Source organism: Scatophagus argus, chromosome 1, assembly GCF_020382885.2.
Source record: "Scatophagus argus isolate fScaArg1 chromosome 1, fScaArg1.pri, whole genome shotgun sequence".
NCBI lineage: Eukaryota > Metazoa > Chordata > Actinopteri > Scatophagidae > Scatophagus > Scatophagus argus.
The window spans coordinates 4,137,838-4,160,085 of record NC_058493.1 but is presented as its reverse complement, the minus strand read 5'-3'; the positions used below and the strand labels follow the sequence as shown (position 1 = coordinate 4,160,085).

At 38.9% G+C, this 22,248-nt stretch overlaps 1 protein-coding gene across 1 annotated transcript in view; it reads left to right on the top strand.

The window, feature by feature from the left end:
• Positions 1–22,248, top strand: part of si:ch211-186j3.6 (neural-cadherin) — a 250,361-nt gene that overhangs the window by 161,499 nt on the left and 66,614 nt on the right. The window contains exons 25-26 of the mRNA XM_046396664.1: positions 2,709–2,938; positions 15,591–15,868. Coding sequence (XP_046252620.1) covers positions 2,709–2,938; positions 15,591–15,868 — 508 coding nt within the window. The remainder of the gene's footprint in view (positions 1–2,708; positions 2,939–15,590; positions 15,869–22,248) is intronic.

Sequence of the window (22,248 nt, the reverse complement as noted above, 5' to 3'; positions counted from 1 at the left end):
TAGTTAGTAGTTTTATTAGTCATACTTTGAAACAGATATTTGCTATTGATGTTTTTCTCAACCTTTAAATAATCTACTGTTTACTTTATTACAAGTTAAAATGTAATTCGTGAATAGAATTTCAATGGAAGCATTTTCTTTCAGTAAAAAGAAACAGTAACATCTGCTGCTCTTCTATTTCTCCTTTATGGGAGCATGTTGCTGAATCTTATGTTCAAAAATATTTCAAGGTAGTATTCAAGTCTTCAGAAGTCTTCAGAATGCTTGACTGCTTGACTTGGTCCAAAGCTCTTTCTAAAAGATCTTTGAGTGATGTCAACAAGCTGTAAAAACAAACTGTCTCACTGTTTTACCTCAGCCTCTACTGTTTTAGTCTTTCTCAAAACAGCATACTGCTACATCAGTAGGATGTTTATTCCTATTTGTGCCTTTTTCTGTGAAATCACAAGCCTACAGGCAGAAGTATGTCTGTGCACTTCTGCCTCAGCACCCGACTCCAGTGAAGCCTCTGGGAAGGAGAAAAACAGTAGTGAATTGTGAGGTTGGATTAAAGCCAGGTGCAAAGGCTGCCACTCTGCGTTAGGAGTTACTACCCTCTCCCCCCAGCACCCATCCCTCCTGACTGTCTCTCTGTCTGCCTCTGTCCTTGTTTCTCCCGCTGGACTGACTGATGGGAGCTGACATTAGCCTCGATCCCTCACGCTGTATCTGCTGAGCCAATTCTGAGTCCCCGTTCTTGTCTCTTAATGCCTAAGCTCTGTCTCCACACATCCACAAACCTAATCACCCTGCCCAGCCCTTAATATATACATTATATAGAATGTTGAATATAAAATTATTTTTGTTACGCAGGGAAGGTCCTGGAATCTCAGATTTTTATCGAGTCTTTCTTAAATTGCGAACATGTGCGAGGAAGCAATTCTTGGTCACAGTGTGGGCTCCTTTTGTCTTTGCTGGCTGAGAAGAGTACCCTTCCTAATGTGATTTTTACCTTTCTATTTTCTAAAGTTAGTCTTTGTTAGTGTGACTATGCCTCCACAGCTCAGCAAGAAAAGGCTGTGCCTTTTATAACAGGAAACTGAACACAAACAAGATTGTAATTTTGAAAGACGGAGACTTGATTTGGGTCACTGCTACTGTTTGTAGCTTTAGCCGATCTTTGGAATGCATTTTTACATTGAACAAGGACTGTGGATTTTATCATAGTTCTCTAACAATGGAATTGCATTAGGAAGGTATCTTGACAATAGGCAAAAGAAGTGGTTTGACACTCGCTTTGACTAGGGCTGTAAGAAAATATTGGTACACATGACGCTGTATCGCTGTGTTAGGTTTTGCAATACTGTATCAATTCTTGAAAACACAATACTGATTTTTGATTAATGGTTTAGATGCAAATATTTATGACAGTGGTTTGTTTTGTGTTGTGTTATAATTTATCTTCAGCTGTTTCACTCTTTGAATAAAGTCAACTTAGACGGCAAGAAAGGAGCCCATATCACTACTACAAGCCTGTGAAACAATATGGCACCTTGCTTACATTTTCGCAATATTTTGATGTATATGTAATTGTAACCCTTGTATGGTGATACATGTTGTATAGCCAGATTTTAGCCAATACTCAGCCCTAGCCCTGACTCTCTGTCTTGCCTTAGTGGAAATTATTTCACATTGGCTTACAATGTATGCTTGCAAGCTGTAGTTGAAAACAGTAACAGTAAACACTCCTGTAGAATGTATGTATGAATGAATGAAAGTGTAGCAGTATCAACTGTCAACACACAAATTTAAGTAGATCATTACAAAAGGCTGAATAAAGGATGAAAGGCTCCTTCCATTTCTCACTCCTCCCACTCACTTTCTTTTCTGTCAGATGTGCAGAACAGTATCAGATGCAACTTAGTGGAGTGACTAAACCCCAGTGAAACATCTTCTAGTGAGGAGCCATCTTTTATACATACACCCCTTTGATGTAATTGTGTTTCAGCGGGAAGAAAAAGAAAGCATGCATCTCTCTGTGGTTGTTTATCCATCTGTGTTTAGTCCTTTTCCCCTTTCTATTGGGGAAGTTTTATCATGTTTTCCAACATTAAGAATACAACAGTTTTCCTAAAGCAACTGTGTGAAGAGAATGAGAATTTTCTTGTTCCATCAGTGTCAATTCATTCAAATGTGTCCCTGATGAATATAACCCTGACATACTGAGCTACTTGTGCTGGACTGGTGCTGGGAAGTAAAGTGAGGGCAAAATTTCTTTTCTTCTTCAAGAGCCTCATGCTGAGTGTAACTGGAAATTGAATCACAAATTGTCAAGAGTGTAATCACCTTTAACTGGCATAGTTATGCATTGAAATTTGACTCACAATCCCTACACTGTCTTTCTTTTCTCCCTCTCTCTCTCTCTCTCTCTCTCTCTCTCTCTCTCTCTCTCTCTCTCTCTCACACACACACACACACACACACTGTCTTACACACACATATGGTACAGTCACAAGCTAACTTTCCAAACAAAAGCTTTTGTCAGATAAAGTGAGCCATTTCCAATAATTTATCATCACAGCTCCAGTGTCTCAGACAATTTTTTAGTTTAGCACTTGTGACCAGTTTGAAAATAATTGGATTTATCCTTGTGCAGGGGTGGAAATAATGAGGCTACTTCTATACAGTCAAAGAATCCAATTGTGTGTGTGTGCGTGTGTGTTTCTCAGACATCACAGCAAAGGAGTTCATTGAACTTAGAGGGAAGCAGCGGAGCCGATATGAGCTGTTGGTGGACTTCCTGTCTGAGATGCTCTCCGTTCCACCTGATGATGTCAACATCTTTAGTCTAATGGATGTGAAGGAGCGAATGCTGGATGTTCGCTTCGCTGTGCACGGTGGACCCTCCTTCCTTCAGCCTGAGAAAATGCACGGCTATCTGGCCGCCCACAAACAAAAGGTACGCCGATGGCTGTGTTCTGTATGTTCAGCCCAGTTGTTTTTTCGGTTGATCATTTGTGACTGTGCTCCCATTCCAGCACTTAATTAATTGACTACACAGTTTCACACTCATAGCATAATCTTATTAGGACAAGGTGCTGATGGGCAGCTCATCTGAAAACAACATTTCACAGCAGCAGACCAGAGGTGCAAAAAACAAATCCCAAAATATCATAAGTATGTATTTCTTTATGACTGACTCTTGACACACACACACACACACACACACACATGGATATACACAAAACAGGGACCTGTGAACATACAAACTTTTAACACAAACTTTGTGCATCTTTTCATCGGCAAAAAGCACGATGTGTGTGCAGGTTTTATATATATTTTATCAAAGTGACATTATATTTGTGCAAGAAAATCTGGGTTTGAAAGAGAACCGGTTAGGTTATCAAAAGCCTCTGTCTGTGCTTCACAGCTAAAGATCTTTCTGAGAGAGGAATATCCTGAAAATGATTCAACCACTCTTTTATTGATGGATGTTCAGGGGAGGACCATGAGTGTATTATGGTCTTCTTGGCAGCAGTTGAACACACAAATTTGATTTTTCTGAGGGCTAACCTAGTGTTATCACTGAGGGCTGAGTCATTGTTTGATTAAAAAAAAAAAGATGGGCTGTTTAGGAATTGGGAATTGTGAAATATTTCCAAGATACTCAGACACCCTCGACTCGAGATATAGATGGGACCAAAACTCAGTCACCCTCAGTGTTTTGGCATGTTAAAAGAGATTAAAACATTATAAATGGTATAGATCAATCAACAAGAAGAACTTTAATAATTAAGTATTCAACAGACAAGAGGTTAAAGGTGAATTTATGGGAAGAACTCTACCAGAGGCCCAGCTATCATTGAAATGGTTATGATACAACTACCCGATTGGAGATCAATTGCAAAGACCAAATTTGCGGGAAAGTGTCTAAATTAGTCCATACATTTTTACACACAGATCTAGGCTTCACTGCACAGAACAATACATATGCCATTGTGTTTAGTTTCACTAGTTCCTGCCCTAGTCAATGCCAAGGTGGAGCAGCTTCTTCACAATATGAAGTTGTCAGTGCCAGTTTTATAATTTCAAAATGTTTTACCACCAGACCTAGAGTGTTGTGAGCACTGAAATATACATAGTTGGATGTCAGTAATAACTTAACCAATTACATTCTTTTTTTTCTCTGCCTTGGCGTGACATTTTAAAAGTAGACCATTTCTGGATATCCAGAGTTTATTATAATATCTATGGCATATATGTAGGATTTATTTATATTTAAACCAAAGCATCTAAAAACATATTTGTGCCACTGAATATATGGGGTAGCTGGTATTGTGTAATGTTTTGTTGAGGAACGTGAATGAATTTATCCCAATCAATGTTTTAGAATCAGAATCAACTTTATTGGCCAAGTTTGCGTATACAAACAAGGAATTTGAGTACAAAGCAAACACCTAGCAGTAAGAACATAAAAGATACTATATACTGTACAATAGGATGAGGATAAAAAATAAAAAATACTATAAACAATAACAGTGAATGAGTGACTGAACCAGTGAAGTAGTAGTATTTGAGGAAAAAGACTCATAGTTATTAGTATACATGATCTGCATCAAGGGACATTTTCTGTTGTGTGTCTTGGGTACTGATAGGTGAGCTGTGGGGAAAGTACTTTCTAGGTCAGCAGTTTCAGTGACAATGCAAAGAGTATTGGGCCTTAACACCTTGGTCATTAGAAATGTTTTAGACGGAATGTTGCATATTTGTACAACTGCATCAGGATTAGTGTTCTGACTACTGATTACTGTGAAATTTCTACAAATGATTTCTTCCTCCTTTTGTGTATCAAAACTGAACATAAATGCAGGGTATGTGCCTGATTCAGATGCATGCACAACTTTTATGATGTGGAAAAGTCTTCTGACAGTTTCCCCCTTAAAAATATTGTCTTTAATGAATTGATTGACCGTATATGGCTTTAGTCTTCTAACTAAAACATAAACAACAAGCTTCAGCTCTGTTGTAATGAGTGATATCGGTCTGTAACAGCTCAGAGGAGCTTTACCTTTTAAAGCAGTGCTTATATGAGTTATGCATGGGTCATGATTAAAGGACCAAGTGTCTCAAGCACAATAAAGAGAATATAATAGCAGGCCTATCAATTTTGCTCTTTGCACTGAATTCAAAGCTTTTTTAAGTTCTAAGGGAGTAAGTGGTACCTCAAGGTATCCTGTATCCTCATTAGTCAGCAAACTTAGGTTTCGTGAGCTCTGACAAATATGATTTGAGCGCAGTCAGATCAGGGCAAAGTTCAGCTGTGTTAGAGATGAGAGTAAAACATATTATCTCTTTCATCTGGGTCGTGGGTGACAGGTCCTGACGGAGTTTGCATTGCATTAATAGTGAAAAAATGATTCATTCTGTGTAAACCTGGCACCCAGTCTACTTGAACTTTCACTCTGATTGTAATATGTGACTCAACTGCTGTGGATTATGAATTCAGCCTTAGCCTTGAGCAAATTATTTAATTCACATTTCAGAGCCAAGAGAGTTGAGCTAGTCTGTTCAGGGAACTGATGCTTCTTGATCAGATTCTGGTGTCTGCATTTTACATTCTAATTGTCTGTTTCTATGTTTTCTGGATGAATTTAAGTGAGAATCAAATGAAGAGGATTCTGCCCTAATAAAGAATTTAGTTGTTTCCCAAAGCAGGCTATTTGGTGTGAAGAAGCGCTCTATGAATTAATGTAAAAATACTTTAATGTCATGTTTCATTATTCCAAAAAACTCCACATTCTAGAGTAATATTGGAAGCTCTGTCTGTTTGTGAGTGCTCTGTAGGTTATGAAAATTGTATATGAATGGGGCTTGGCCTGGTATTGTCATAAGAATACTGTAGAAATGGAATCCATACAGTGGTTCACATGGAGTGACAAATAAGTCGGTCAGTCCTTAGGTATGTCTTATCTCTGGCAGAAAAAAATATAATTCTTAATGGCTTGGTTCCACAAACCAATAATACACCCATGTTGATTTATATAGATGTATTTCCTATAGCTAGCTAGCTCATAGCCTGAAATGTCTACAAGAGTTAGAAACCATGCTAAAAAAATTTGAGTTATAAACATTTGGGACATATACTGATGAAGACATATTTTTGTAATACAGATGAATGTCAGTCTCCTAGCATTGTGTACACCAGAACCTGTCAACACCAAATGTAAAATGGTCACCCACTGTTTTGTTTTTTGTGACTATCGATTTGAAGCCTTAGGTTTGGCATAATGTTAATTGTCACCATGTTTTTGTGACCATATTTGTATGAAAGAGTGGAGTTAGGGAAGGTTGTAGTACGCATTGCTACACCTCTGCCCTGGTTACATGCAATTGACTTTCTTTTTGAAACCAGCGGAGTTAACCCTTGTTGCTGCCACCTCCACAATGGCTTTTCATTTCAGACCAGGAAGCTCTGGTTATATTTCATGCAATCAATGTTCGCACCTGCAAAGAAGGAAGCAACAAACTTATAAAACATGTTGTTTTTTTTTATTCTTCTGATGTGTTTCTTGGATCAGAGCTATCAAGGCCTCTTTTGTTTAAGGAATTCTAAACACTTGGTGGGTTTAGCTGGTGAGTCCGGGGAAAAGGTTTATTCAGAACCAGGTTTGTGCGAACTTGGAAAGCCTAGTTGGGTTCACTATTTGGCTATACTCCGAGGTAAGTGAAAAGCTGTCACATATCATCTTTTTTCTCTTTTTTTTTTGACCAAATTTGCAGCGGGTCCTTTACATGAAAGATATTTTCACTTATGAGAGTATAAAGCCCAAGTGCAAATGATAAAATTAATGATGGCTGAATTCCATTTAGCTGCTTCAGTTTCAGGGTCTGGTATTGTGCATGATGGCCCCCTGCCATTGCTTACGGCAACACCTGAATTACACAGCCAAGCCATTATTAATGTTTATAGGAACACCTGTACCTTTTGTCCAGTATAAAAAAAAAAGCTTGTTTTGCTGATATTCTGATTACCTTTTGTAAATTACACTTCAAACACATATCAGTTGTCTAAGTATTAGCAAACATTTGGAAAGCATAATGGCAGGGTTTTGTTTTTGCTTCTATATTAAAAAAAATAAAAGAAAAGTAAAAGACACTGTATTAAAGTTACACTTGTTTTCTTCAGTTACTAATTTTTAAATTAGCTTTAATTTGTTAAATAATGTGCTTAACTGTTTTACTGGCAGATTTTGATTACTGTTTATTATCATCATTATTATTATCCATTATCATTATTATTGTCTTTTCAGTCATGTCAACTAAAAATGTGGCTACCTCTGAAATAACTGACTAAGAATGATGTGATGCAATTGTCACTCTTGTCATTTTTGAGCAGAAAAGAAATCACATGGTGTACTCTGGTGTCAGCATACTGTTGATGCTGGCTGAAGTATACTTGTGAAGAATGAGGGAAAACAGTTAGTGGAGCACTTGAAACATTAAGCAGCTCAAAAGCAAGTGCAAAGTGCCCACTACACTGCTGTTTTCTTTTTAAGAAGTCCTAACACTTAGCCTGAATGATGCACCTCTGGGCATAGAACGGTTGTGAGAAGAGCTCTCTAAGCCAGGGAGCAACTGGTTATTCTCCACCAGATTTTAGTAGAGCTATTCTCACCTGTCCGAATGAACTGCTGCACATGGTATTTATTTTATCCACAGCAGGTGTGAAATCATGTGTGTGATCACACCTTGACACTTTCTTGTTTTGTTTTTAATTGTTTTGGCAATGTTTTAGGCTGAATCTATATGAAAATCGGAGAATACAGCGCATCCGGAAAGTATTCACACCTCTTCACTTTTTCCAATTCAATTCAATTTTATTTATATAGCACCTTTTACAGTCAAAATTGTCTCTAGGTGCTTTACAGAAGCCCAGAGCCTGAACCCCCAAGCAAGAAACCTTGAGCAGCACCCGGCTCACAAGGGAGAACTATCCTGCTGATAGTCGACCGGGCGAAGGAGGAGAAGAAGAGGTAGACAGGACGGAGAGGATGAAAGAGAGAGAGAAACATACATGCAATAAGCATCATTCATCACAAAGGACAGACATGATAGGTTGTTTTAATTGGAATGCTGAAAACCACAATCCTGTCTCGGAGGTCTACAGACAATTCCTTTGACTTCATGGCTTGGTTTGTGCTCTGACATGCACTATCAACTGTGAAGGCTTATATGGACAGGTGTGTGCCTTTCCAAATCATGTCCAATCAACTGAATTTACCACAGGTGGAGTCAACTCAAGTTGTAGAAACCTCTGAAGGATGATCAATGGAAACAGGATGCACCTGAGCTCAACTGTGAGTGTCATGGCAAAGGGTGTGAATTATGTACATTTTACACAATTTTTAATAAATTTGCAAAAAAATTCAAGCAAACTTGTTTCACTTTGTCATTATAAGGTATTTTGTGTAGACATATGAGGGAAAAATTTACTTGAATCCATTTTGGAATGAGACTGTAACATAACAAAAATGTGGAAAAAGCGAAGTGGTGTGAATACTTTCCGGGTGAACTGTATACAAGGAGCTTTATTGTCATTTCACACATGTAGAAACATGTGCATTGTCTTGATTTTAAGAAAATGTAGCAACAAAATGAAAAATGCATACAGACAAGGAAGCTTAAGATTGGCATGTACTTGACTCCCTTAACCTCAGTTCAAATGGTCATGTTTTTCACTTCCTCAAGGGGATACTGTAGGCAAAAAGCCCCTATAACAAGCAAGAAGTCAACATAAATTTATGCTAACGTGGGTTGTAAACTTGAAATACTTAAGTCAACTTGCCCAATTAATTTTTATCCTTTGAAAATAAGGTGCTATTTACAGGGATGCAGCTCACAGTCTCAGCATCCACTGTATTATTTCAAAACCATGGTGCTGGTGTACAGAATCAAACAGAAAATGTGCCATGTACTCATACCATGCTGTTGTGTCATTGTGTCTCTCATTCATTAGGTGTTTTTGTTTTTTGGGTTTCTTTGACTAACCATGAGCTCATCAATAAGTAGTTATACCCACACAGTTGGGATTGCAATGATTATCCAGTTGAGTTACCAAAGAAGGCCTGTGTGAAATGTTGTACTGCTGAACTCATTAGTTCACACGGCTGACACAAATTCAGGTCTGAAAGAATGAGAAGCAATGCATGTTGTTGTGATTATGCTATAGTAAAGGAGTTGATAAAGGAGTGATGTAGAGTGGGATCATAGGAGTTGTTGTGTTCAGTGTTAAATAGCCACTGTGCCCATAAAAATCTATCTGATGTGACTCAGACAGAAGTGTTGACATACAAAGTTAATATTTTAAAATTTTGTTCATGCAAAGTTTTATCTCATTAGTCAGTTTTCTTCTTCCCCTTACCTAATCTCTCCTGGAAGTTAAGGTGACAGGGGACCAAATCAAATGCACCGTTACCTTGATTAGATTTATGGATTTCTACAGGTTTGACTGTTGTTAGAAGCATTTGGGATAATATTAAATGAAATACTTTGCATTTGGCTAATTTGGATAGACAATATTGGACTAATGCAAAAAAAATCCAAATGTACTTCTGTATTTCCACAAATAACAGCTGCTAGTCAAAGTTTGAATATCCTGGTCTCCACAGCTCATCATCCACCTAGAACAAGCATACAAGCCATTTCTGTTATTTAGGACACAGGGAAATGGAGCCCGATTTAGACCATTGTCCCAGAGAATTTTTTTTTTGTTTTTTTCCCCCTGGGCCAACCCATGGGGAAAAAAAGTTATTTCTGTTATATTCATAGTCCATGAGTGTGGAACATCCTTTTACATGCAACCCAATTTGACTCTAACAGAAATACAGTGAGGATTATGCCTGTTACAATTTTGCTTTTTTCAGCTAGAAAGAAAAAGGGAAAAAAATAGTCAGAAATTGTCTTCATAAATTACATTTCAACTTCTACAGAGGGCAGGGTAAGCAAAATTCAAAACAAAAAGAAGCATATCATTATAGAGAAGAGAATTAGTAAAACACAAATGCTTCACCTCATCACATTGACACTCCCTGGCTGCTGGTTTCAGTCAGATCTCATTTCACATTTCAGAAGTTTGTGTGTGTGTGTTACCATGAACCATAGAAAGTGTGACTGTATGCATTTCACCAGCAGGGATAGAGACAGCGAGAGCTGACCTGCTGTCCTCAGAGGGAATGGTGAGATGGTCCATATTTGCATGTGTGCTTCTCTCCTAGTTGCACTCTTTTTGTTTCATATAACTTTTCAAGGAAGAAAAGAGGCAAAAGATTGGCAATGTGAGGAAAAGCAGGTAAGTATATGGATGAAGTTTTTAGGGTGAGAAAAGCATGGCCACAGAGAGAAGCAGAGAGGGAGAGAAAGGTGTGTAAGTAGAGAGGTAACCGAGGCTTTCAGGTGTGATTTGTGAGGAGAGCACCCAGCGTTTCATCTGAATTCAGCGAGGTTCTCATGAGAAGACATTGATCAGAATGAGATGTGAAGCGTGGCAATGGAGAGGATGAACAGGAGCTGGAGTGATGGGTCGGTGGGAGGGGGGGTGAGGGGGGTGAGGGGGAGCTGGTGGATGGGAAAGAAAGAGGAAGGGAAGGGTAGAGAGGTGGGGGCAGAAGAAGATGAAGCAGCGCATATTATTAATGTTCTCAATTCTCCAGTAATACCTCAGAAGTAGGAGATTTAAAAAAAATCTTTATTCCCTATGCCTTTCTATTTCTCTCCACTCTACCTCAGTAATGGAAGTTTTCCCCAGCATTTTCAATCCAGCATGCTCCGCTTGACTTTTAATGATGCTACATTGGTTTTTGACATTTTTGAGAATCATTGGTATGATGCTTGGATACCAAGATTCATCTTGTCATTGTATTATTGTGGCCCTGAGGGCAGCAGAGAGGATTACAGAAGCTTCTCAGTGCATTGGGACAATAGTCCAAGGAACAGTACGTCCCTCTGGTCCTTTATTGCTTGTTATACACACACTTCCACTTTTGAAAGATTCAGTGTATGCCTCCCTGTACATTTCCTCAACATTTGGGAGACTATATATTAAAGATGGCCATGCCGATTCTTTTGCAGCTATTTAGTCATCAGGCGTTAAGAGTGCTGGATAAAGAATTTTCTGGAGAAATACATTAAGACAGACTATAGTGGAGAGAGAGATATATTTCAAAACAAAATCTGGCTCCAAAAGAATGACATGAATAAGAGCACAACCCCACCTGAAAATAAGAAAAAGAAGAAGTTGGCTAATAATGAATTAGAATTAAGGAATAAAGCATGATGGGAAAACAGACATTTTCTTATTTTTCTCCCAAGAGCTTGAAATGTCTTACTAGTGTCCTAATCCAACAAGAAAATATCATTAGCATGAACAGGATGACCACTGGAGTAATCTTATATGTTTTGCAGTTCGTCAGGCAAACAAATATCAGCTGTTTATAACAACCTGACAGCATGACACTGACTTCGCAGCAGCCCTCCTTACCCCGACATGTCTGTACTCCCTGTATTGGCTGACCCCTAATCATCGCGCCCCCCCTTCCCTTCCCCTCCCCTCCCGCTGCAGACATTTCTACACTTCACGGGTGTATCTCATTGGCTTTTAATGTCAAGGATTTGAAGGATCCATTATCCTGTGCTGGGGAGGCGGCAGCAAAGAACTTGACCTACATTAAGGAAAAACCCTATTGACCTGACTTCATCAGATTTTTTTCCCTCTTTTTGTCCATCAGTATAGTGCTAATGCATTCAAAAAAGGCAGTGAACATGAGCTTCCAACTTTTCAGCACTACTATCCCCAGAACTTTTTGACTATGGAATTAATATGGTTGTTCATAGTTACTCAGTTACAATAGAATCCAGTACTAAACTGCATTCCAAAAAAATAGCAAAGCATCTGTAATCACTTATTTTCGCTTGCTGCCATATCCTACCCAATCTGTTCTAATGTTTGGTTGATCTCTTGCAACACCCGACAAACAATGCAGAAAAGGGGCTTTATAGATGTATAGAAACATGATAAACAGTGGACCCCAATTCATTTTTAAACTCACACACCACCCACAATCCATGCTAAATTTAATTTGCACAAGGTTGTACATATTTTGCAATAACCTTAGAGTCAATGGAAACCAATGTTTTGAAATAGAAAATGGATGAAATGGAAAAAGTTGCGCCCTGCGATTGACCGGTGACCAGTCCAGGGTGTACCCCGCATCTCACCAGTAGTCAGCCGGGATAGGCTCCAGCCCCACTACGACCCTAACGGATAAGCGGTGTAGAAAATGAATGGATGGATGGAAGGATAGATGGAAAAAGTTGCAAATGATATGAGATATCTTTCAGAAATAGCAACGATCCATACAATATAACCTGTATCAGAGTTACACCCACTGTAGCACAGACTATAATAAGTGGAAGAGATGTGAACTGCATCTTTAGTGAACACACTCTCACTGAACAAATCCAAAACACTGAACATGAAGTGACCCTCTTTTGGATCAGCACAGTTCACACACTGAGTGTGCATGTGTGCATGCCTATGGTACGTGCATGTGTATGTAAACACAGCTAAAAATGTACCTGACCTGTCGTTATGCCATCAGGAATATCTGGGACAATACATCCACTCCGTTACAGCACAGCACTACAGTGCATATACAATTTCCATTTCATTTTCCCTTCCAGTGCTTTGTCAAACTGTTCAGCCTAGAGAGTCATAGCTTCCTTTATGCTTCATCACCATTTAACCCACTTTTTTTGGGAACTCGTGCAGAAAAACAGCTAGATTTCTTAAACCTCAACTGCCTACTGTAGTATAATCCATTTACACACTGAGTGCACGTTCCACATCAGCATTTTGTTGTTTATCTGTCTGTTGCTGTATTTGTAAATGTGTTTATTGGCCTGTGTAACCTAGATTAATCAGACATTATTACCTAAGCATGCATTTACATTAAATCGCTACTGTTATGGGGCAGTGACTGCTGGTGTTAAAGTTTAGTGTTGGATTCCATGCCAATTCCTGGACCAAGCTTTTATTATGTTCCTTCAGCAAATGTACTCTGGTTGACAAAGTGGTAATAACACAGAATAAACTGTTGATTTTCTTCAGTAAACAGTTGTTATTGCCAACTATTGACACACGAAGTCACTTTTGAGCTGGCATATAGTCATGTAGGATTTAGTCATCATATGTTTGTGTTAGTGAAAAGGCATAAAATGTAAAGACTCATAATTTGCACAAAGAAGCTATGGGACACCTGAAAAATTACTGACTTCCAGACAGTGTTTGGTATGACAGACAATCTCAAGATCGCTCATATTTTCCACACACACATATCCACATATGTCCACATCCCTAGCCACATTTCAAGCTTGGTGCTGACTTTTCTGAAAAACCTATATTTATTTGTTTTATTTTTTAATGTGACATGCAAATCCCTAAAAAATGAATCACTGCTGTGTTGGTCCCTATGGGTTTAGAATCAAAGAGAGATTATTGGAATTCAGGTGTTCATAATTTTCTTCCCTCTGGTGAATGTTGCATCCAGATTAGACCTTCATTTACATGCTGTATTACACTATATACTTCTGACCTAAATAAAAGTGAACTTAAATTCACATGTTCCCCTATTCCTCTTTTTTTTTTTTTTTGCTTTGTTGGATATTTAATAAAAGCTATAGTTTATACATTTTCAGTTTTTAACCAAAACGACCGCCAAACTTTAGGTAAGTGTCATGGCTGCATTTACACCACTATAATAGGCCTACAGAACTGTCATACTGTCAGTGCTATGCAATTTAAAAGCAGTAAAAATACAATATGTAAAGAAAAGTCATGTCTAGAATAGAAGGCGCGCTATGAAAAATAATTAAGGGAGACTAACTGAAGTACTTAGAAAAGGTGTTTCATTATGTTGTTATGTCAGGTGACTTGACAGCAGCTGGACTGCTTACGGGGAAATGAACTGAACATAATACTCTGCTACTGAAATCACTTCTATGACTTTATATACAATACAGAATCACTTGCAAAGTACTGTTAGTAGTCTAGAAAGTGTCTGATGGTTTGAGCTGGTACATCTCTGACTTTCTCTGTGGTCTTCTCGCTTAGATCCAAAGCCAATCAGTGTGCCTTTACTGGGGTCCTCTTCTCTGGAACAAAGAGACTCAAACAGACGTCAGAACTGTTTGCCCAAATTACACCAGCATTTCCTATGGTCCAGGTTAATCAATACAATGGATAATATTCACACAAACTTTCCTGGCAGCTACAAAGCCCTTCCCTCATCCCCATTTTGTCCAATTAGACTATTTTTCCTGCCAACTTATTCACAGCTGATAGAAGAGTCAAACTATCAAAAGTGTGGATAGATGACGCAACAGACCGACTGTAGTGTTTTGAGTACGCAGACTGACATCTTCCGAGATGCTGCCACCTGGGAGACCCATATTTATCTTGAGGAAAACATTGTCTGTGACATCATACATCGGCTAATGTGTTTATGTGTCGATCACAAAGATAACAAAATGATCACCCAGCCGAACAGCCTGAATAAATGGTGAGTCTAGGTTTCTAGAGTCAAAACAGAGCAATGGCATCAGGGGGATAAATCAGAGACATCTGGCAAGTGATTCAGAACATCTCAGGCTACAAAAGCTGGAGTGTCACATCAAGTGTGATGTCATGTTGCTGATGAGCTTAAAACATCTTATGCCTGGTTTGGTCAACACAACAGGAACTTAACTGTAAAGTTTGCTCTACCTCCAGAAGTTCTCAGATACACTGTGGATATAGTGTCAGTATCTACAGTGTATGTGAGAAGAAACCTGAGACTGCCATCTGATGAAATGCTTTGAAAACTGGTTGTCCAGCACATTAATAACACCAGTAACCAACAGATTCACAGAGGACACCATCATCACTGTGCTCCCCTCAGTATTCACACACCTTGAAAATAACACCATGTGAACAACAACCTGTTCACCCTGCTGCTGTCTGGCAAGAGATACAGGAGTATCTGTTGGCGTATCACCAGACTACAGAGCATCTTCCTTCCTCAATTCATCCTCCACATTCCACAACAGAAAACAGTTTTATTTTTATGACTGTTGTCGGTGAAGGTTCTCAGTCATCCAGGTCATGGTCTGTGTAGTAAATTCTTAGGTCATCTGGACTTGTTAGGGTTCTTGAAGACGTTTTGCCTCTCATCCAATGAGAGGCGAAAATTATTACTTGTTCATTCATTTGTCTATTTTTTATTTAGCAAGCTGCATAAGGGACTGACATTTTGTTGTACAACCCTGTAGAGTAGAATGATAAATAAATGAACCTTGTGTCTTAGTTGGTTTGTTTTTGTCAACTGAACACATTTGGCATGTTTTGTGGGTGGGAAGGTTTTTGAGGATTGTTGTTACTACACCAGCACTTCCTAAACACCCTGCTGAACTACTTATAGTTTCTGAGGTACAGGTCAGTTTCACCTTGGGTTTCACCAATATCATATCAGTTCTCTAGCTAATATCTGGTTTCTTCTGCTCTGTCATTCTCCTTTCAGCTCCAGTCATTTCTGCAGATCAGCGTGTTCCAAATCCGGGTAGATGAGTGCCCTAGCTCAGAGTGTGCTGGCGCCAGTGGCTGCAACAACATTTTGAATGTGCGGGACACACCCACAGTGGTTGATTGTGGGACAATGAGTCTTGTATCCGTGACAGTGGAAGCCACAGCTGTGTGCTCCTGCCCAGGTAGAGAGCAGTCCCACCAGCCCTGCAGTGCATATCCAAGAAACCCCTGCTTCAATGGTGGCATGTGTTTGGACACTCAGCATGGCTACAGGTGAGTTGAAAACTAACACCCAAATTAGAGCTTGAGAGGCTTTTTTCTAATAATGTGTAAAGCACCAAATCACTCTTGTTATTCCATTTACATTATGATATATTGTTACCAATGACAAAAAGGTTGATACCTGCTTGCCCTGAGGTAGCACAGCCTGTATTTGATAGAATTAATCCAGATGGAAGCAGTAATAATGCAAGCATTATTTTTTTATGAGTAACATTTCTTTCACTTTCACTTTAATTTAATTTCACTTTAATTTTATCATGCCTACTGGAAAGTGATATAGACTCTTGTGTTCAAACATGGATAGATGGTATTAAGTTTTTTTCCCTCTTGAGGGTTGCTTAAAAAAAAGAGATGCATTGCAATATTTAAATCCTTCTTCTTTTTTTTCTTGTGATCGTGTTTATTTCTCACTGACTCCCAAAATGTAACTGTAGTTTAGGATATCAGCAGAATGAGACAGAATGAGCTGGGACAATAGTAACAATGGGTTAGTGATGGAAAACATCATAGAGAGTGCAAAGTATGATTTTGAAAGCGACTGTACACTACAGTACTGTGTGTGTTGGTGTGGTTAGAGATTAAAGTTAAAGTCACACAGGGAACTTGTTTACCACATCGGGCTATTACTTTTTGTTTCCTTTTTGACTGGGGCATCTCTGTCTCTTTCTGTTTCCCCTCTTTGTTAATCTCACTGTCTTTGTTCTTTGCTGTTGCTTGGCTACAGAGGTTAAGATCTGAGATAACTGTTTTGACCTTTGTTTCTCCACTGCTTGTGTTAGGTGATGTCTGTTTGAGCTGCCCTGTAAGCCTTAAAGTTGAAGCCTCATTATAAGGCTATGAAGTCTGACTTTTGGAAAACTGTGCAGCTACAAGCTGGTTGTCAGTGCACACACTGCAGCACTCTTGAATTATTTCAACACGTATATAATACATCAGTAAATCACCAGGAAGTTTCTCTGTATTTATTTATTAAGATGGCATTTTGATATGCCGAAATTCCACCATATTCTCTAACTATCCTTGTTAGCACAGTGCAAGTGTCTGTGCTCCAAACTGTTATTTCATCACTGTTCGTACAGCATTACTCAGCACTCTGTTACAATTCAAACTTGTAATATATACAATATAAATGTAAATTCCTTGTCATTTCACATGGGGCCATGTTAGGTCGATTGATTCTTGTTAGTTTTGTCAATTAATAAGCATATATGTGAAATAATTTAACCTAAATAAGAAATTAAATTAACCAACAGCTGAGAATTTTGACACATTGTAGTTTATGTGAAATCAGCCTGATTATTCAAATGATTCAAACACTGTACAACCACTTCTAAACTCTTTGCAACTGTACTTCACACCTATTTGTTTGATATGTCAGTTGTTGGATATGTTACATAAATGTTTTGGCAAAAACTACCAAAGAACTCCACATAACAAATTGATTTAGACCATGGCTCACAAACATGTATGTATGAAAACTCCTGGACAGTAGGTTTTTTTTTTTTTTCCTTTGAGAGGGAAATGGCTTCATAGACAGGAATGTGAACATGGACACTGTCATGCTATTTCCAGTAATATCTGCACATTTTTTCCCCCACCAACAAAGACTTAACATCTTAGCTATTTAAAAGCCTAAAATCATATTAATCATTGAGTATGATCAATAAATTGGAAAGGCATTCATGACTAAGTGATCTCAGGACATTAGAAATGTTTGAACTGCTCATACGAAGGTGTGGCTCATGTGCAGTACATTTAAACGTCGCCGTTTAAATGTACTGCCAGAAATAAAAAAAAATAGCTGTAGCAGCTGATCTACTACCTGGCCTCCAGACTTCAGGCTGTGCAGTGCAGGGAGTGCTATTTGGTAATGTAGGAAAGAAGTTTGACGCAGTAAATCAGGTTCCTGTTTGGCTGACTGTATCAGAGCCTTATCAAAGTGAATGGGCACTGATCACATTCAGTGTTCTAGAGCTCATTTGCTGCTTTCAGTAAAGTCATGGTTAATGAAGACTGGTATGATATTTTATGAGAAGGAGAGCAAGGGAGAAGGGGGATGTGATGGGAGGAATTAAAAGGAAATTAAATGAGTGAACATAACCTCAAGGCATATGCTTGTGAGACTGTGCTGGAGAGATGAAGGCAACATGCCTGTGGTGTTTGTGTGTAACTGTGTGCTGGGGTGTTCATGTCGTGTGTAGTTTAGGCAAAATCTTTCTCAAATGATTTCATGTTAAAAAAAGTGATGGAAATGAACCCATCAAAACAAACAGTGCCACTAAAGAAAACTTTTATTTAATATTAGGGCAGCAAATGTTCTAATAATCCCTTAACTGCTGAGATCTTAATTGGAAATCCCAGGTCTTGTCACACTTATTTTGCTCATTAGCAGCAGAGTATGTTCTTTCTCACTAGCGTGTTGCAACTGTAGGTAAATTAATTATAGTTAAATTGCAATTAGATTTTTTTTTTCATGTCATAGGGAAATCTTGAATCCCGTTACAACTTGTTAACATCTGTAGCAGCTAAACATAAATCTTCACCTTCATCAGTTTCGCCTACGACTTGAGGAATGTAGGGTGTGGTGACACCACGCATGATTGAGGTAGTTTATTTTAATTCTGTTTACCTACCTATTATTATACCTATTAAAGAAGCCTACCTATTATTGTGTGAGTATACAACTGTTTTACATTGGTCAAATGCATTTTGGGAAACCATAATTCAGCCATTGTGCAGAAGAGCTTACGCTGGGGCAGCTGGACTTCAGTTTAAAGGCGAAGACGTTTCACCTCTCATCCAAAAGGCTTCTTCAGTTCTGATTAGCTGGTCAGGAGTCCCAGATATTAAACCTAGATGGTAGACCCGCCCAGCCAACATGTGACTGCAAGGGGGTTGAATGGGTCGTTGTCACACACAGCCATCGTGTGACTCATTACAGTCTCATGTGTCCAGGTGTGAATGACTCCACCCCCCACCATAACCATAGTGTTGTTCATCAAATACGTCAGCCCATGAAATAAGTGGAATTATAATTCATTAAATAGTTGACGAGTACCTCAACTCCAAGCTGAAGCAAAAATTGCAAGTATTCCATTGCAGGGACTAACTACTTTGTGAAAAATAAAATCAGGACAGCAAAACCTGCATATAAGAACAAAAATTCGACAGTACTTTAGGAGCATGAATACCAGTTTGGTCTTTCATAAGATGAGAACACTCACTATGTCCACCTCACAAACCAGCATGTGAGTTGTGTGCCAAGTTTGACATGCCAGTTGCTCCACTGAGTGTGAGGAATTGCTCATAAGGGTACTGGCCGCTGAGTCTCTCAGAAACAGATGTTTGTGCCCTCAGCTATCAGAGCTTTTAAATAGCCTTGGTGCGCTGTAATAGATTTGTATTGTCGTAATGTTCTTGTTTGTTTATACCTTGTTTTGAATGTTATTTTTGTGTACAGATTGTGAAAACAAATTATCTCTACAGAGGACAGTAAAGAATAAGTTTGAACATCAAATCAAGTCAGCCCAAGTGAACTCGCTTAGTCTGATAGTGTGAGAGAAAAACATTTTTTTTTTTTTTAAGGAGGGGTTGTTGAGTGCTGGGACATGTACAGCTATTCTTTTCAGTTGCGGATGCTCATTAGTTTTGTAGAACATCATGCTACAGCCTTTATTAATGTTCTCTTACTGTCTAGGTCAGTTCTGCTCAGCAACATTTTCAATGGGATCTGTTTATACTCTCGTCAGCTTTGAACAGGGTCACCTAATGTAAGCGTATTAAGCTTGCTTATTTTCTAAATGTCTATTTTAGTTCAGGGCCAGATGTTTTCAGGAAAATCTCTAATATAAACGTTATTTGTAGAAGACTCTTGTGAGAGCGCAGAATGGGGAGAGTGCAGTGAAAGTGGAAAATGAACTGGTCATAGGACATAATAACAACAATAACAAAAAGGCTCATCGGTTAGGGAAGGATGGATGGATGCTGAAAACATGTCAGCTTATATTTTTCTGTGCTCATATTTACTTATTTTGCTTATTCTTTACTTATATTTATAATTTATTTTAGTTATTTCATTTCAGGCTTAATCTTAACATTTGGTCATGTGTAAAATGGTATTAACATCAAGGGTGGTTTAATACAGCAAGGAATACAGATGTGTTGAGATTTACTATTACATTTTCAAACTCTTTCCACTCACTTTCAAAATATCCTGCCTTTAAATTATTGGATCCAAGACTTTTGGTTGGGAGAGGGGGCGCAGCTTTGGGACAGCTGGAAACAGTCTGAATATTTCCTTCTTGGAAAATATCATTTTTAGCTTTAAAGTCCTGATGCCCAAGTCTGAATGTGTCTCCCTTGCTTCCAGCAACAATTCAACCCTTGAATGGCTGTTGTATTCATCCTCAAATACCAATCTCCAAGCTCAGTACAGTATCTAATTTGGCATACAGACGCTCACATCCCGGGAAAAAAAAAAGCAAGATTAAAATTATGGAGATTCTGTGTGAGTAGCAAGTGGGGCTAGTCCGGAAATGTTGTGAAAATGGAACAAGAGTTTTCCTTTGCATGCTGACACACAACCCACTGGCACTGATGAGGGTGACAGGGATGACACCACAATTTAAAGCACATGTACAAGGGACAGGGAGAAGGAGACTGCCTCAAACTACATCCGCCTGGGTGAGACAAAATTACAAACCTCTTGTTCCATGATATGTTAGGATGGAGGATGGGTCAGATTCAGAAAATGAATTCCTTCCTATGGACTATTAAAATGCTTCTTAAATTAGATCCTTGACAATCACAAATGTATATACGTATGCCTGTTGGGAAGGCTGTTGGCTAGAGGAAACAAGAAAGACAAAAAGAAGATTGAATTGTCATTGTTCTCCCCTTTGTTTTCCTCTCAGAATTTCCAGCATTTGATAGCACTCTTCCTGTGTTTTTTTACCTTTCAATGTACTTCAAATCAAATATTTATACTTCCAGTTATGTGTCCTTTATGCATCTGTTCATTGTTAAAACTGCAATTTATTTCTCCTTCTTTTCCGATATAAAAGCACTTGCTTCAATGACATAAAATACCATGGGACCATGCTCAGATTTTGTAGCATTTGGGTTCATAACATTTCGTTTAGAAGGCTTCAGTGGATGCAGACTTCAGTGCTGCGATTCCTCACAGGGTTTAACCGCCTGGCCTTTTTGCTGTTATGGAATCTGGCTTGCAGATGAAAATGAGATTTTCAGAATTTTCTTGGCAGAGTCAAACTCAAAATACAGCTCTTGTATGCTCCTGTGTTACCTAGCCTTATAAATAGAACCAAAGCTTTCACAACCTCCTACCAGACGAAAAATCTAGCATGTTAGCTGTCACATTCTGCCAGTTCCTGTTTCAGATTCCTGGCAAACAAGTGAACTAAAGGAGAGAGACTGCATTAGCATAAATCACTCTGTAAACAAGGCCAAAAGTGGGGTGAGAGCGTTTCAACAAATCCTTTTAACTACAAACATGATGACGAAATAAGCTCTTTGGCGCTTCTAGTGGTAGAGGAGACATGACCCCGTTTAACTTTGTGTAATACAGCCTGATGCTCTGCGTATCCTCAGGCTCAGATCTTTAATGATGGAAGTGAAGGGCTCTTTGCAACCAATTAAATGAAACACCACACCGCCAATGTCTAGACCCAAGCTTTTATCATTGTCTCAACTGTAACTTCATGCAGATTGTGAATATGATGATGAAATTAAGGCAGTTTTCACACACAGTGGCTTAGAATGATGTTGAAGTCTTTTTCTGCACATTGTTGCTTTGTAGTGTAAGTGGATATGAAGTATAAGCATACACAGCCATTAAAAGCACCTGCTTGATACTTTGTAGGTTCTCCTTGTGCTGCCGAACCAGCTCTTATCTGTCAGGGGAAGGGACACAGGACCTCTGGGGATATTTTGTGGTCACCAGCATGTTGGGTCTTTGGGGTCCTGTGCATTGAGGGTGGAGCCTCCAGGTGGGAAGACACACCTGGTGTGAGGGTGGATTTGGCTTATTCTGATGCATCCCGCAGATTCTTGATTAGGTTCAGGTCTGGGGAGTCTGCTGGCCGTTGTTGTGGTCCTTGAGACATTCCTGAACTGTTTTCAAAATGTGACAGGATGCATTATCAAGCTGAGGGGAGGCTGCTGCTGACTTTCCATGAGGGTGTGAGTGGGTTTGGTCTGCAACGTATAGGTGGGTGGTGTGTGTCAAAGAACTTCCACATGACTGCCAGAAGCCAAGGTTTGTATTGTAAACAGATACTTAATATTATTCACTTCACCTGTCAGTGGTGTTAATGCTGATTGTTGTGTACTTTAACTACAACTACAGTACT